The 15,717-nt window shown below is 42.2% G+C and overlaps 1 protein-coding gene across 12 annotated transcripts in view; it reads left to right on the top strand.

The window, feature by feature from the left end:
* UNC80 (unc-80 subunit of NALCN channel complex) overlaps window positions 1-15,717 on the top strand; it is a 127,960-nt gene that overhangs the window by 60,862 nt on the left and 51,381 nt on the right. For 7 of the 12 annotated variants that reach the window (XM_077785175.2, XM_085585447.1, XM_085585446.1 and 4 more), the window contains exons 27-35: window positions 818-1,021; window positions 2,554-2,654; window positions 5,392-5,589; window positions 7,645-7,752; window positions 8,464-8,602; window positions 13,098-13,279; window positions 13,646-13,777; window positions 14,294-14,480; window positions 15,491-15,622. In XM_077785175.2, the coding sequence (XP_077641301.1) occupies window positions 818-1,021; window positions 2,554-2,654; window positions 5,392-5,589; window positions 7,645-7,752; window positions 8,464-8,602; window positions 13,098-13,279; window positions 13,646-13,777; window positions 14,294-14,480; window positions 15,491-15,622 (1,383 nt within the window). The remainder of the gene's footprint in view (window positions 1-817; window positions 1,022-2,553; window positions 2,655-5,391; window positions 5,590-7,644; window positions 7,753-8,463; window positions 8,603-13,097; window positions 13,280-13,645; window positions 13,778-14,293; window positions 14,481-15,490; window positions 15,623-15,717) is intronic. The other 5 variants (XM_085585449.1, XM_077785184.2, XM_077785185.2 and 2 more) reach the window with 2 other exon arrangements.

Genomic DNA, 15,717 nt, shown 5'->3' on the forward strand with positions numbered 1-15,717 from the left:
GTGCTTTAAACATTGAACCATTCCATGTCTGTGCTCATCAAAAATGCAGAGTGTCAATGGATGTTGTCAATGCCTGAAAGCTGCTGATTTGTCTGAAGGAGAAGATCTACGTGCTTCTGTTTCCTCTAAAGCATTCTAATGATGAAGAGTAACATGCAGAGACACGGATTTATGCAACCCTTACTTCAAAGAAGCCTTGCAGACTCCCCTCTTGCAGTCACACATGCTGTGTAAATATATCATTGATCCTACTACAGAGCTCAGTGAGGTTTACAGAACCCAAGCCCATGGGAAAATAGGTTTGTCCAAGGTGCCTTGTTCATGCTTGGGATTCAGCCAGCTATCCGTAGCAATGCTGCACTAATGCAAACTCTAAGGACTGGCAAAGAAATCTGCAATTTACATCCATTGGGCAGATACTGCTTCCTGGCAGGAAATGATTCAAATTGGTGTGAATTGTAGGATTTTCTTGTCCATGCTTTGGGTTTCTGTTAGCGCAGATTACTCTACTTGCTGGTGGTTGAAAAAGGGCTAATTCCAAATACAGACAAGGCCTGTACATCTGAGGTGATGTACCAGATCTCCAGGATATGAGGTGTTGAACACATTTTTGTGAAGCATCTTTACTCCCTGATCGATCGAGCTGCATTGGCGTTGGCTTTGGAGGGAGCCTCTCACCCCATATTCCTTGGCACAAGACGCTGCAATACAGGCTGGCAGCAAAGGGTTGGGAGGGCTGGGAGGGCCAGGATCTCTTTCTCTTTTAAATGGGGAAAAATTAAGGGGAAAAAAGTCCTCTTTTATTCTTTTAATACAGTTCCCAGCAGGAAGATCAGGATAGGAGGCTCCCGCTTGCTCCAGATTAAAGGAACCCGCAGTTTCCGGGTGAAGAAGGGGGGTTCCCTTTCCAGCATTCGCCGGGCCGGCAGCCTAAAGAGCACCAAGTTATCACGGCAGGACTCAGAGTCTGAGAATGAGGAGCTGCAGCTGTCCCACAGCAGGGACACTGTCACTGATATAGGTAACTTAGATGAGTGGGTGGAAAGGGAGGGGACAGTAGGAAGGACCTTAAACTCTTGATGTGATTGCAGCAGAGCTAGAAATGACGAGAGATCCCCACCTCTGCAGGCTAGGAAAAATCTAGAGCTCTCTTCAGGGGCTGCCTGGACTAGGGCCTGGGAGGAGCACGGCACAAATCCTGGGTGCAGTGTCAGCTCCATGATTGTCAGTTCAGCACTGTGTTGGAGCATGAGCTCTTAGAATGCTGGCCTGCCAGCTGAACGCTTGCTGTCTGTAGGGAGCACATGCACCTGTGTATCTACACACACCTCTAAATCACAGGATATCATGAATACATGAAGTGGTATGTATATATGATATTTTATTGTCCATAGCAACAGATTGGCTATATGTGTGTATATATATATATATGTATATATATAAACACATATATATTTAGGCATGTACTTCATATTCTCCATTGGATATGATGTCATATGCATGTCGAGTGACATGTAGAACATGTATTCTTATATGCAGAACATAACATTCACATGTTGCATACTATATTTCTACATACTGGCACATACATCTATTTTTGTGGTTTACGGCTGCTTTCCTGAGTATTTAAAAGATGCATGTCTGTACATTTATCTTATGGAAACAAGATGTGCATCCTACTCTGTGAAATCTCCATCAAAGTTAAATTGAAGGGTTTCCCGTCCCTATTAGTGTTAACCAAAAACTGTGGATACATTTGGAGCTGGAATAACCTCCCAAGTTTAATGGTCATTTTTATGTTGCCCAAAAGATGCTTCAGTAGGAGAACATGGAGAAGTGGGATTGTCAATTCTATAAACTTTGATGAGTTACAGTTCACTTAAAGAAGAGAAAAAGGGTAAACCAAAAGTCATCTCCAACCAGCTCTTAATATCACTAGTATTAGTTTTATAGGAGGCCCATAAGGTATGAAGTGGTTAGGGGAAACAAAGGGGTCAGTGAAATTCTCAGGGAAGTCTCTCCCTTGGCTGAGTTCTGAAGTGTTCTAGTGTGCTAGAATCAGGATTTTTTTCCCCTTTCATCCCCATGACATTAGCAGTTTCTATGGGCAATTAGCAGGGACTTTTCCTGTTGGCATTTCCAGTTGGATGCCACTTCTGGTTGGATTTTTGTTGACATTTTTAACCACAGAGCCCAGTCAATGCAGATCACCAAACCAACCACTTGCAGCATCTGAATGGTGCAAAGAATTTGTTTATGATGGTTTTGAATTATCCATTTTCCTTCCATTCAAGCAAAAAAAAAAAAAAATGGAGGGACAAATGTTTGCTACTGACAAGATGGCCTATGGGTCAAGTCCAAATAGTTCTTGTAAGTGTCAAGCCAGCACAGAATTGGGGAGGGATGTCTAGATGCAGTCTTTCCAGTGTGACATATTCTGTGTACTCTCATCTGTTCCCACAAGGCTGGCCTGGCTTACAAGTGCTGTCCCTAGTCTTAAAACACATAGGGAGCAATAAAAACAACAACCTTTTGGGTATTTTTCTTTTGAAGAAGGGAGCCCTTGGAGTGCGAGCGAACCCAGCATTGAACCTGAGGTACTGAGCAACACAGGCATGGAGGAGAACTATCATCGGAACATGTCGTGGCTGCACGTAAGTACAGGTTGCCAGCAGTGCTCTCAAGGATCCATTTTCAATAGAAAAACCTTTATCTGGCAATAACCAGATCACAGTTTGTGCTTTTCCCATATAGCATAAAGGATCTCAAGTGTAAGTAAGCTGCGACCTTTGGAAATTGTGTGTTTGCCATTTCTAAAATGGACTTAAGTCTCCTTCTCTCTAGTTCATATAATTAATTTTTTTTTCTCCCTAGGTGTGCAGGGACAGCCATTCTGCCTCAGCTGAAAAATACATTAACTCAGTACCTTATCTCCAGCATGGCCAGTAGAGTGTATTTCAGGGAGAGCAACACAATGGGCTACAATGTGAGCTGGGCTTCCAGAAAGTGACATTTTAGAAGCTGCTCGTGTAAGCCAGCAAAACCTTGTGTAGTCTTGACTCTGTCCAACAGACAGGCAGTACAACAGTGTAGATGTGGTTTGGTCATGCAGGGTCTAAGGCACCCCTTTGGGCAATCTCTGTGCCTGGGATTTAGACTTGCCAGAAGTCATTTGGGCAAGTCTGCATTGCTGTGCCATGGTTGGTGGTGTCCTGTGTGAGCACAGACACCCTTCGACATCTGAGTTGCCTTTGGGAAAGACAGCTGTCAATACTGACTCAATATCTTCATTTGTTTTCCCTAGGTATTTCACATAGACTGCTCTCATACTAAACTGAGTATGTTAGAGATATGTGTATGCATTAGATGCTGCACCACTAGAGGATAAGGGAGGTTCCCTAGTTAGCAGCTTAAGATACATCATGGTGCCCCTGCTCAATGTGGGAAGATGCATGAACTCATGAATTCTGAAAGAAACTTGAGATGCTTGTCTCACTTTACATGTGATTAGATTGCATAGCAGAAAGGAAAATTTGAAAAAATCACCTGTTACAGTTAATGACACAGAAGTACCAATATTACATGACAATGCTATTTTTTTTTTTCATTTGTTAGAAAGAAGGTGTGGCTAGATGGTTGCTAAAACTACAGGCAAAACAAATTGCTGCTTTACCTGCTTTACTTAGTTGTCACAAGCAAACAACTCAAAAGGATCACTGGTCCCAGTTGCTGCTGTGAAGACACCAGCATTTTCCTTTACCTGTCCTTTAGGGAGCCTGGTGTCTTCTCTCTGTGTCAGTGTACCATTACAACAATTTATAAGAGTGGACCAGAGTCTGGTAGGAGTGCTACAGTGCTGCTATACAATCTTCAGGTTGATACCAATATTGAGTTATTCTTTATTGACCCTGAAATTATAGGAGGCCAGAACAAGGAGGCAAACACAGGAGTATCACAAACATTACACAGATTTGTTTAAGATTAAGCTCCTGCCATTTTTAGAAGTGTCCATATTTTAAGGTTGGGAATCATGTGGCAGCTGGGTGAGAGAGCCAGCAGACTGCAACTGCACAGACATAGACACAGTGGATGGAAAACTGGGATAGCTTCCTTCTGGTAGTTCTGGGTACTTCTGCACTAGGTTGTGGGGGGAAGAGAAAGATTCATAAAGACCTACAGTGTGAATGGCTTAGAGATGCCTGTGTGTTTTCCTCAGAGTGCTAATAAGAGACTGGGTTTGTGTGTAACGTGAGGATCAATGTACAAAGAGCTGCTGGGCTGAGCTTTGCTCCTGTGGCAAGAAACCATCTGAGTTACACCAGAGTGGTCACTCAGGTGTAGACTTTCCAGGGCTATCTTTAATTAAGTATCTTAGGGACTAATGCCAGTGTTTCTGTAGCAAAACAGGGCTCAGAATAGCTGAATTCCAAAATATTTACCTGATTTCTAGATAAGTTCTACTACTCCTTGCTGCCATATGGCAACACTAGTAGAAATAGCAACTGAGCCAACTACCACAGAGCTGGGCTGGATGGGTCTGCCCAATGACATGCAGAGCAACTGACACAGCTTATTTCTACTTCAGAGCGTACTGAGATATTTCCCTTTGCATCCCTTGAAGGAAACTGACCCCCAAGCATGATGGGTTTGCAGCTTTAATAACAATTGGCTAGTTGATGGTTTCTAGTCCAAGATCTTAGAGTGGTGATAGAATAGCTTTTCTTCAAACTGAGAGGATGCTGTTTTCCTCAGCCTTAACCTTGCCACCAGCTGAATATACACATCTATAGCAGCTCTGTTCCTTTACTTTGTTAGCACTAATGTTTCTTTGGCCATACCCAGCTAGTTCGCAAACCTCTTGTCAGTATGAAGTGTCGCAGGCACATTCTTCTCTCTCTTAGGACTTTTTCATAGAGGTGCACAGAGAGAAATGAAAGAAAACAATTCCCATGTGGAATGTGTTTGGAGAATTGTTTACCTGGGGTGAGTGCTTGATTGGATTCTGGTGAGGATTGTTTGAGCCTGATGGCCAATCCAACCCACCTGGGGCTGGATTCTCGTGAGAGGGTCATGAGTTGTGAGTTAGATATTGTAGTTAGAAAAAGTAGGTAGGTAGTTTTGGTATCTCCTTTAAATAGTATATTAATGTATTATAGTGTAATTATAACAAATCATTCATCCTTCTGCACTGGAGTCAGACATCCTCATTTCTTCCCTCTGGGTTCACCTGCATTTACAATAATGAAGACCTACACAGACAAATACCTTTTTAAAGCTGTGTTGAGCTTCACACCTCCCTAGCCAGACTGAGGAAAAGTTGGCTTGGCTGTCCCAATCACTGCCTGTGTAGCTCCATTTTCTGTAGGTAACTATTTGTGTTTTAATTTCCAGGTCATGATCCTATTGTGCAACCAGCAGAGTTTCATATGCACGCACATCGACTACTGTCACCCACACTGCTACCTCCACCACAGCCGCTCCTGTGCTCGCCTTGTCCGGGCCATCAAACTTCTCTATGGAGACACAGTGGACTCCCTGAAAGAAAACAGCACTTTGAACAACGTGGCAAGAGGCAAAAAACAAAAGGAAGTGAGTAAATGGAAAAAGCAGAATGGTTTAGAGTTTGTCCAGGTACGTCATGATTGCCTTTGAAAAAACTGCGTGATGTACTCATACAGTTCTTTCATGACAAAATGAATAGAGATTTTCCTAAACTAGGCTTGGCTATAAAAAAATGCAGCTATTAAGTCATTCAGCATTATGTAAGGAATTTAATCTGTATTGACTAGGATGAATCTTAGTTGCTGATAAGGTCATTTAAAAAGCATACAACCTGACTTCAATTTTAGTGCTCTTTTGTGGCCTCTGCTTACTACTCTGTGGATTCTCTCTCTCTTTGTTCATATTTTTTTCTTGTCTTAGTAAAAATCACTCTTGAAATTCTTGTAAAATCTTGTGCAGTTTCTTTCTTTTAGGTCTGAGCTCTCAGCTGTTCCAAGAATTGTATACATTAGTCTTTAGTGTTTGTCTCCTTTTAATGACCATTTCAGCAGGGTATTCAGACAACTTTGTGCCTTTTTATATGTAAAAGTGTAATTTTAACTTAAGTGGAAATACATTTCTGCTTTCAGGAAAGTGCTCTCCCCACCCCAAGATATCAACTGAATTGTGTCAACAGTTAAACCACATCAGACAGACCACAGTTATCCCGAATAATTGTAATGGCAGAGCCTTTCAACTGCTTTGCAGTAACATTGAAAACAAAAGTGTTTGTGGAAATGTCATGAAGCTTTCAGTTTGGTAAAGAGGCTGGCAGTGGCATATGAAGGGGAAAAATTCATTGTTTCTTCATCAACCAGGAGATTGTTTGTGTCCTGTCAAGTTAGAAAAGTGAAGGATATTTTTATGGAAGAAAGAACAGAGCAGTGAAAAAGAAGCTTATGTTTTTGCTTTCCTGAAAACTGTAAAACCCATATTTTTCCTCTAGCACAGAAAAGCACAAATTGTTTAGAAAGAGAGGCAGTCATTTCCTCTGCAGAAGGCAGGCAGGAGATGAGTAGCTGATATGTTTCATGAAAGGTAGCAAAAGAACCATGCATTTCTGTGGCTTGTTTCATCTCCAACTTTGAATTGCAAGACAGAGACATGCATTTCATCATACATCAAAGCATTTGAGAAACAGCAGGAAAAATGAATTTGAGAGGCACTGAGGTCTCCTACAAATACCTGCAGGGTGTTTGCACAGACCTCACTTCCAGAGAGCAATTGACAATCTTTGCTTTTTTTCATAGTGCAAGAAATACATGGAATTGTGTCCAGAGAAGGGAATGGAGAGGAGAAAGGGGCTGGAGCACCAGGAGTAGCTGAGGGAGTTGGGGGAGCTCAGCCTGGAGAAAAGGAGGCTCAAGGGGACTTTCTCAGTCTCCAGAGTCTCTGACAGGAGGGTGCAGCCAGGTGGGTGTTGGGCTTTGCTCCAAGGAAACAAGGCACATGACTGAGAGGAAATGGCCTCAGGGCCATTTCAGGTGCACCTGGGAAGGTTTAGTTTGAATATTAGCAAAAACTTCTTCTCTGAACGGTTTGTCCAGCCCTGCCACAGGCTGCCCAGTGAGGCAGTAGAGTCACCATCCCAGGAGGACTTAAAAAAACCTAAGGATGTGGCACTTGGGGACGTGATTTAGTGGTGGACTTGGCAGCATTAGGTTGCTGTTTTGACTTTAGAGGTCTTTTCCCACATCAATAATTCTATGATTCCATGAGAGGAATAATTCTGTACACTGAACACTTCCACTGGTAATTTTTTTTTGAGGGAAGTTGTAGACTTTTTGCCTCTAAGCTTCTTAACTAAATACATGGGTGTGCTACCAGTGAAGATTACACAGAGAACATTCACATTGTTCATTTGGTTTACTGTCTTCTGCCTTAAGATTTTATTGGGAAAAGCATTGTTAAAAATAGAAGAAGATTGGATGAAATGTGTTGTCTCACTGATATTAGGCCTGTTGCCAGCAAAGAAGAAGGCTTTGTGCTACAGCTCTGGTACCAGATGGTTTCTAGTATGGAAATTCCTCTTGTATATAATCTCCTTTTCCACATTTTGAGAAATATAAAAGTGAACTCCACTTTCTTTTTATATCCTTCCAGTGCTTAGACAAGTCATGCTTGAGAACTCCTTCTCTTAAAAAGAGAGTGATCGATATCAACTTGGAAGGAAAGAAGGACTCTGGAATGCTAAAATACATCAGGAATCAGGTACTGATTAGGCCATATGCTTGTTAGGGAGACAGATATACAGGTGCCAGGTTAAAATGCAACAAGAGGGGAAATATATATGGCTCTCCAAGCGCATGTAATGAACTGTTCCTGAATATAATCCGCTCAACCCTACATCTTTTCCCAGTCTGAGTAATACTAAATTTAAACCTCTTAAGGAAACATGGTCAAAGAAACCTTTTAGCTCCATTAAATCACAGTCTGCATCTCTGGCTTTCCATAACGACATATGCACCAGAGCTGAGGAAACAAAAAACCAAAGAATTCACAGATATGTTTAACTGCAGCCTGTCAGTTTACAGTATTTGTTTTCTCTGTTCTTACTTGTTCAAAGTTCCTGATGAAGCAGCAGACTCTTCTTAAGCCTGTTCTTACTGAGAGTTTAATGGACATGTATTGCTGGCTGTGCACCACTTTGGGAGAGGTTGTCTTTCCTTTGTCCTCTTTTTTGGTGTTGGTGATGTGAAGGACAAGCAAAAGACTGTAGGAACTAGCTTGGAAACCCTGCTCTTTTATACAGGCTGAAAGCCACGTCCCCTCTATGGAGCATTTTCTGAAATGGATGAACCTAGAAGTTATGATGGGTAATTTGTTGACCAAAACCAGGGTAAAATCACTGAGTGTAGAGTGAGTCTACAGCAAACTGTAGACAGTTTGCTCAGCCCTAAGGCATGGCTTGGTTTGTTCCAGGTGATGAGCCTGTCCCCTGCCCCTCTGTCACTGCTGATCAAGGCGGCTCCCATCCTCACCGAGGAGATGTATGGGGACATCCAGCCAGCAGCCTGGGAGCTCCTGCTCAGCGTGGATGAGCACATGGCTGGGGCAGCAGGTGAGGCAGCCAAACCACTCACAGCACTTTACAGCTTTGTAGTGGAGGAATCTGAACGCCACCAAGGGCTTCTTGGGGGCTGTTTGGTTTTCATAGACCTTTGTGTGCTCTGTGGAAAAGAGGTGGTTAGAAGGATCACAGGGGGGCACTCTCCCTGAGGCCCTGGATGGTGGTGGGTGTTTGGAGAATATAAAAATTAGTATTTGTATTCAATTTGGTTTGTAGGCAGAGGAAACATTGTGATTCAGGCTGTCCAGAGTCTACTGAAGCATTCTGTATGTTGCCTCATGGAGTGTTAGTGCTGTTGCCTTGTGAATGCTGACCTAGAACAGAGGCTGGATGGAATTAAAGAATAAAATAAGGATTTATTAGGAGGCCTCAATGGGTACACCTTAGGGGCAGCACAAGAGCCCAGCCAGGGCTACACCCAAGATGAACCAAAATGGATGATTGGTCAGAGGGTGTCACACTTTTATAAGTTCTGCTTCATTTGCATATTGGAGTTAATTGTGCAATTACAGCTTTAGGTTATGAAGTCCCATCCTTCTTGTTTTTCTCTCTCCAATCTATGTTGTTTGTGCTCTTGGGGCTGAGATTTGGATCATTTTTCCTTGGTCCCCAGCTGCAGAAGGAATTGTTTTGTCTCTACTCTATGCAGAGAGCTCACCATCCCCTAATGTGAAGCCCAGACCCACACACTAAAGGAGCTCAGAATCTGAAAAATATAAAAGCTAAAACCTGAGGCATCAGTACCAGTTGAGAGCTCATACAAAAACTGACACAGGGAATGAGAGTCACGAAACTGTCATAGCTCCCGTCAGGCTGTAAGGAAAATTCCCATGTTGCCTGGAGACAGCAGCATTGCTCATTAAGTATTGTTATTGTATAGTACTTTCTGAAGTTTCAATTTCCACTTGATTGTAAAGTGTACAGATGATTGCTGATGACACATAGTTGAGAGACATCTGTAAGACAGGTGATTACAACATCATATACCTGTGAAAGTAGTACTTCAAAATACTGCACCTGGCATGACATTTATTACAATAAAATATAAAATCATACATGTTCTTGCAAAGTAGGAATAAGAATTTTTCTGCTATGAGCTTGGATCTTCTCCCATGGATATAATATAGGTTCAGAGTTTATCCCTTGGCCAAAAGATACTGGCCTAACAACCAGCTGCGAAAAAATAAACAGTCAGGGTGTGTCAGAAGAAGTATTTTATTAGCAATTCAAAGTATTAATGCTAGTATAGAGCGTGATTTACAATTATCTAGACACAGCACTTTAAATGCACGATTTTGGTCACTGAAGTAAGATATTTATATGTAACAGATGCTGTTAGGACAGCAGGAAGAATGAAGAGCCTATATGATAGGTAGGATATTTATTTAATGGATTCAGATGAAGACTGAGAGGCTATGTCTTTACTTTTCATAATGACAGAAGACTGGACAAAGAGAGAGGATTATTTAATTATTATTTAAATAAATATTATTTATTAAATATTTAAGAATAATTTGTTAGAGTAGAATGAAGACGCATAATAACTTTTTATGACTTCTTTCATGTGGAAAACAGATTTTTAACCACCAGAAAAGAAAGCAAAAGCCCTTTGGTTTAAGAGCTTTTGGAAGCAATTTGATGATGTAAGTCAGAAGGTCCTCTCTAGTCTTACTGTCCAAACACTCCTGGTCAGTGTGTGCTAATGTGAAACTAACAGAAATCATGAGCCATGCCCTTAGAAACTGAGAACAACCTTCATGTGCAATACAGAGTGTCCTTAAATAAAGTATAAATTAATTGAATTTGTTTATGAACCAACCCCCCCACAACTTTCAAATTCTACATTTCTCCTCCCCCATTGTACAAGGAAATGGCTGAAAGATTTGCCTACCTATGGGGCAGTCAAAGGTGTTGTCTCACTGAAGATTAGGTTACAGATATTTTTATCAAAAGCTGTTAACAATGCAAGAGTTTTGAAGTGTTTCCTTGACCATTACTCCCCTTTCCATCACATTTCAATCCAGTACACCAGACCTTTATTTTCCACAGCTAACAATGAATTCTGCCCTGAAATACGTTGTTTGACACCCCATCCCCTTTCTCATGTTTTTCAGGTTTCTCTCACTTCCATCTACTCCACCAGTGCACAGAAAACTTCATTTCTCAGGTTTTTCTGTGCTCTTCTTCAACATTTGCCTTTCCCTGGTCAATTGTGTAGACAGGAAGAGGAAGGAGCAAAATAAAGAGAAATAATCTGTCTGATGCAGTACTCCTTTCCCTGCTTCAGGACCCTTTCTGAGGGAACAGTTTTGGATACTTTTTTAACTCTATGATCTCAGAGGTTCTTTTCAACCTTTTCAACCTTAATGATTCTGTGATTCTAATAAAAAATTTGCATGGGTGACAGGGAATGGGATGAAGTTTTGCTGCTTTTCCTGGGAAGTGCTATTTGTCTGTTGCTCCAAAACAGCCTCTGAAAGACACCTTTCTTCTTCTCCCTTTCCTGAAGGGAGGATTGAAACCCATTTGAGGGTCTGCAGTAGCTTTTTTTGGTAGCAGGTGAATACAGCCCAAGCATAAAGTGCATTCATCGAGGTCAAACTCTGACAACCCCCAGTGTTGCTGGATAAAAACAGAAGCTGGCTAAAAGGAATGCCTTGTTCATGTACTACAGCACCATCTGCTGACCTCTGCCAAGGCTCTGTTTCTGTTCTTGGTTCCTTCAGATTCAACTCACCCTTTTACATCTGTCCTACTAAGACTTATTATAGTTTGAGTAGATCAGAGAGCAGAAGGAACATCAAGGTCCCCACAGATTTTGAGCAGCACCAGGAACCCAGGCTGTCAGAGAGTAGCCTTGTTGTCCTGCAGTGGTCGTGCTGCCTCCCATAAACACTGCTCTGGACCTGGCACCTGCTCAATAAGCATTGAAGAAAACACTGGCAAATGTCTTCTTGCTACTGTGGAGGAACAGCCAGCAGATCTAGAGAAATTGTCTTCAGTGTGGTGAGCTACTGGTCAAGGAAGCCATGGATTCTCTAACACCACTGAACTCCCACAGCAACACTAATCCTTCTGCTTCTGCCTCCTGCAGTGCCCCTCAGACACCATCTGCATTGATTGGCCTCCATCAGTCTGTACTTTAATTAAAGGCTCTTTATATTCAAATGTGATCCATGGAAGCAAACATGGATCAGCTCAGCTACTGCTGTGAATGGAGGTGGGAGCTTAGATAAGTCCCTGCCTGTTGTCCAGGCCTCTGGCAGCAGGCAGTGGCTTTATTGGGGTGGCCAGCAACCCAAAACCCACTCTCTCTTGCAAGTTCTTTAATGGCTGATTTGGTTCGTTATAGAATAAATAATTTATTTAATAGGCACAAAATTAACAGACATAAGATTTTAAACAGACTATTTGCTACACAGTAATTAAAAAAACCCCAAAAAACTATTTGTAGAGAACATGCAGTGCATGATAGAGGTACCCATGTTACAGCTAGCAAAGAAACAGTACAAGTTAAAACCCAAAGTACTTACCACCTAACTGGTGATCGGATACACAGAATTTTTCCTCTCAATTCCCAGGGAAAGTATCTGTGGAGTTACATCTGACCTTTCAGGAGAAGATACCCTGCATGTTTCAGGGAGTGTGTAGGAGACTCTGTCTCTGTAGGAATTCGTGTAGCTTTTATAGATTGTAAAGCTGTCTCTCAGACAGGAATTTGTAGCTTATTTCCTCACATCTGTTTTTATGCTCAGTTGTTTATTTGGAGTTCCACTCCTGGCTTCCACCTGCTTGACCTTTGTCTGGCTGAGTCACCTCAATTCTTCATGAAGAGGGGGAAGGATGTCTAGAGCTGTGCACTAGATGGTGGACAGGCCAGATGAGCTTTTCTGTGGCAGGGGGGATTGTCCTGTCTCAGCCACCATCATGCTGTTTTGCATGGTCCTTTGTCTTGCTCTGTTTTCTCTTGGAGACAGACTGGGATCATTGCCTGGAGTCCCATGAAATAAGAACTGGTTTTATCCATGAAAATATCCAGGTGACTTCTACTGGGGCACTGTCTCCTGTTCCAGAGCTTCTGTTAAAGGCACAGTTTCTGTTAAATCAGCCTTGATTAATCAACAGAAATCACTTGGAAGTACAGTCTTTAAAAACCAAACTCAATTAGTCCCTTTACTTCAAGAGATGTTCTTATTTTAAACAAGTCATGGCTGAGAAGATCAAAGCTGTACTTTCTTTTCAAAGGCAGGTTTTACAGAAGAGTTTACAAGCTTTAAGTGTAATGCTGTGTGGCTCCAAAAGGTGGAATCACATGTGCTTGGTTTCATGAAGTAATACAGTTTTCTCTAGGCTGGTATGTTGGTGATCCTATTTATGGAGCCAAGATGGGGTTTCTTTTGGTGTGGGTTTTTACACCTGCAGTTTTTCTTTTCCAAATAAACATATTATTGAGAAACACAGGTGATCAGATGTTGTGTCCCTGCAGCTGCCATGTTCCTGCTGTGTGCTGTGAAAGTGCCAGAGGCTGTTTCTGACATGCTGATGTCCGAATTTCATCATCCAGAAACAGTGCAAAGACTGAATGCCATTCTTAAATTTCACACACTCTGGAGATTCAGATATCAAGTGTGGCCAAGGATGGAAGAGGGAGCACAGCAGATCTTCAAGGTAGAAAAGACACATGAAGCTTAATGATGATTTACAGCTTGCATTATGGGATAGATGTGTAATGACAGACTGCCATGAAATTTCCTGAAACTCTGTTTAGGGAAAAAAAATTATTGTATAACTCTTACTAGGTGGGGAGGTGATATGAAGAAGTCCTGTATAAAATAGGGAGAATAAAATGGGTACTCAGGTCAGGAGATATGAGAGAAGATGTGTGTCATACATGGTGCTACAGTCCAGTGAGATACAGAAGTAGGAAAAATTGGCAGAGTTAATTTATATATTGGGTAATTGTGCTCATGTTCAATTAACAATACTGACAATAAGAGTTTGGTGTAACAAAATGTCTTTCATGGTTTTGTTTAGATTCCTCCTCCAAGTATAAACTTCACTCTGCCTTCTCCTGTGCTGGGGATGCCATCTGTGCCAATGTTTGACCCTCCCTGGGTCCCTCAGTGCAGTGGGAGTGTGCAGGATCCTATAAATGAAGATCAGTCGGTAAGCAGACGTCCTGAGAGTAAGCACTGTTTTTTCTCTGTAGAGATGTGCAGTAAGTTAAGCCAAAAGTTGTGGATTAACCTCTGAAATTCTTTCCCAGCTGGGAAAAAAATCTAGTATAGTCTGTGTAGGACACAGAATTTTCTACATGGGCATCAAGCTTTTCTGTTTGTTTGCTGAGGTACTGTACTGCACCTCATGTCCTTGTGAGAGACACTGACTTAGGAGCACACAGCTGCTCTCTCCCCAAGAGATTTTTTTCAATAGAACAGCCTGAGAGACAGTTTAGTCTGCACTGGTTCATATGGGGTTTCCTGGGAGGAGTTTGCACCAAAGCTTATTGTAGGTTTATTTCCAATAATTCTCCCAGTGAATCTCTGTTCAGCTGGCACTAGTCTGATTTATATTTAGAAACTGAGTTGCTGAACGTCACTGAGGTGAAGCCTTTGTCAGAAAATCTGTGCGCATCTTAACTAACAGCTTCAGGCTGTGTTTCTTCTTTCTTCCTCCCAACAGAAGTCATTTTCTGCCCGAGCTGTGTCACGTTCCCATCAGCGAGCTGAGCACATCCTGAAGAACCTGCAGCAGGAGGAAGAGAAGAAGCGCCTGGGCCGGGAAGCCAGTCTTATCACTGCCATCCCCATCACTCAGGAGGCCTGCTACGAGCCCTCCTGCACACCCAGCTCTGAGCAGGAAGAAGAAGGTGTGCTCTGGGACCAGGAACTACATTCCAGCAACCTGAGAGCATTTCCTACAAACACAGAGCACAGCTTAGGGCAGTGATGTCCAGGAAAACTGATTTTTAGTGTTAGGAAGGTCCCAACAATATTCATTTGTTGAAGAGTCCAAGTCATGGAGAAAAAGCGTATTTGAAAACTAGTACCGAAGAGGAGACAAAACCTTGGATATATTGAGTTCTTACTGGGTGATAAAGACACTGACCCCATCTGCCCCAACTGCAGCAGAACTGCTAGCACGTAACATCTCAAAGTTCCCAGTTTCTTGCAGGATTTAACACAAGAGAATATGCAACACTAGGAATGAAATCTGTCTTTTATCTCTTTAATAATTAAAGGGTGGGAGGAATTGCTCTTTGGCTGTATCTGTCTTAAGAAACAGAACTTAGGATACACTGAATTACCTCTGGGGTTTTCTACCTTTGTGGTGAGTAGTGGGGGAGCCCAGGTGACCAGATCAAGCTCAATACCAAACTTTCAGACAGCCAAAGTTACATGACATGAGTCACAATAAGTTTAGTCTGTGATTGAGGAGCTTTACTGGCCCAGGCTAAGAGAGCACAAAGACTTGATTAAAGGCATTCCAAGGTATGTGCCATTAGGTGAGTAGAGAGTTGATGAGATCTAAGCATACACTGGAATATCTGTGAGCAGAAATCCTAGTTCTTAAGAAAAACTAAGTACCAGCAACAATGATGATTAACAGGGAGTGGATGAAAATAAGTATAGAGCCAGCTCTGTTAAAATGTGATGCACCAGAGCACTGAACACTCTTATGGACCAATGTTTTGCTGTTTCCCAAAGCATAAGCAAATTACCTGTCTGGCTGATCTTTATAGCTTTTAAATTCTGTCTTCTGAGTGTTACCTGACTTGACTTTTCAGTGTTCTCATTGGGCTGCAATTGCTGCCCTTCAAAAAATTCCTTGAAGTCTGTTGGCTGGATCTGGATTGACATTTCCTATTCTCTTTGTCAGTAGAAGAAGTTGCCAACCTGGCCTCCCGCCGTCTCTCTGTGAGCCCATCCTGCACCTCCAGTACCTCTCACAGGAATTATTCTTTTCGCCGTGGCTCTGTGTGGTCAGTGCGCTCAGCAGTCAGTGCAGAAGGTGGGTGCCTTCACTTCGGACCATTCCCTCCAAGATTTCATTCACTGGAAGCCTTTCCTGCTGACCCATAAAGCTCTGATGTTGCCTTTTGCTAA

This window comes from Lonchura striata, chromosome 7, assembly GCF_050655825.1.
Source record: "Lonchura striata isolate lonStrDom1 chromosome 7, ASM5065582v1, whole genome shotgun sequence".
Classification (NCBI taxonomy): domain Eukaryota; kingdom Metazoa; phylum Chordata; class Aves; order Passeriformes; family Estrildidae; genus Lonchura; species Lonchura striata.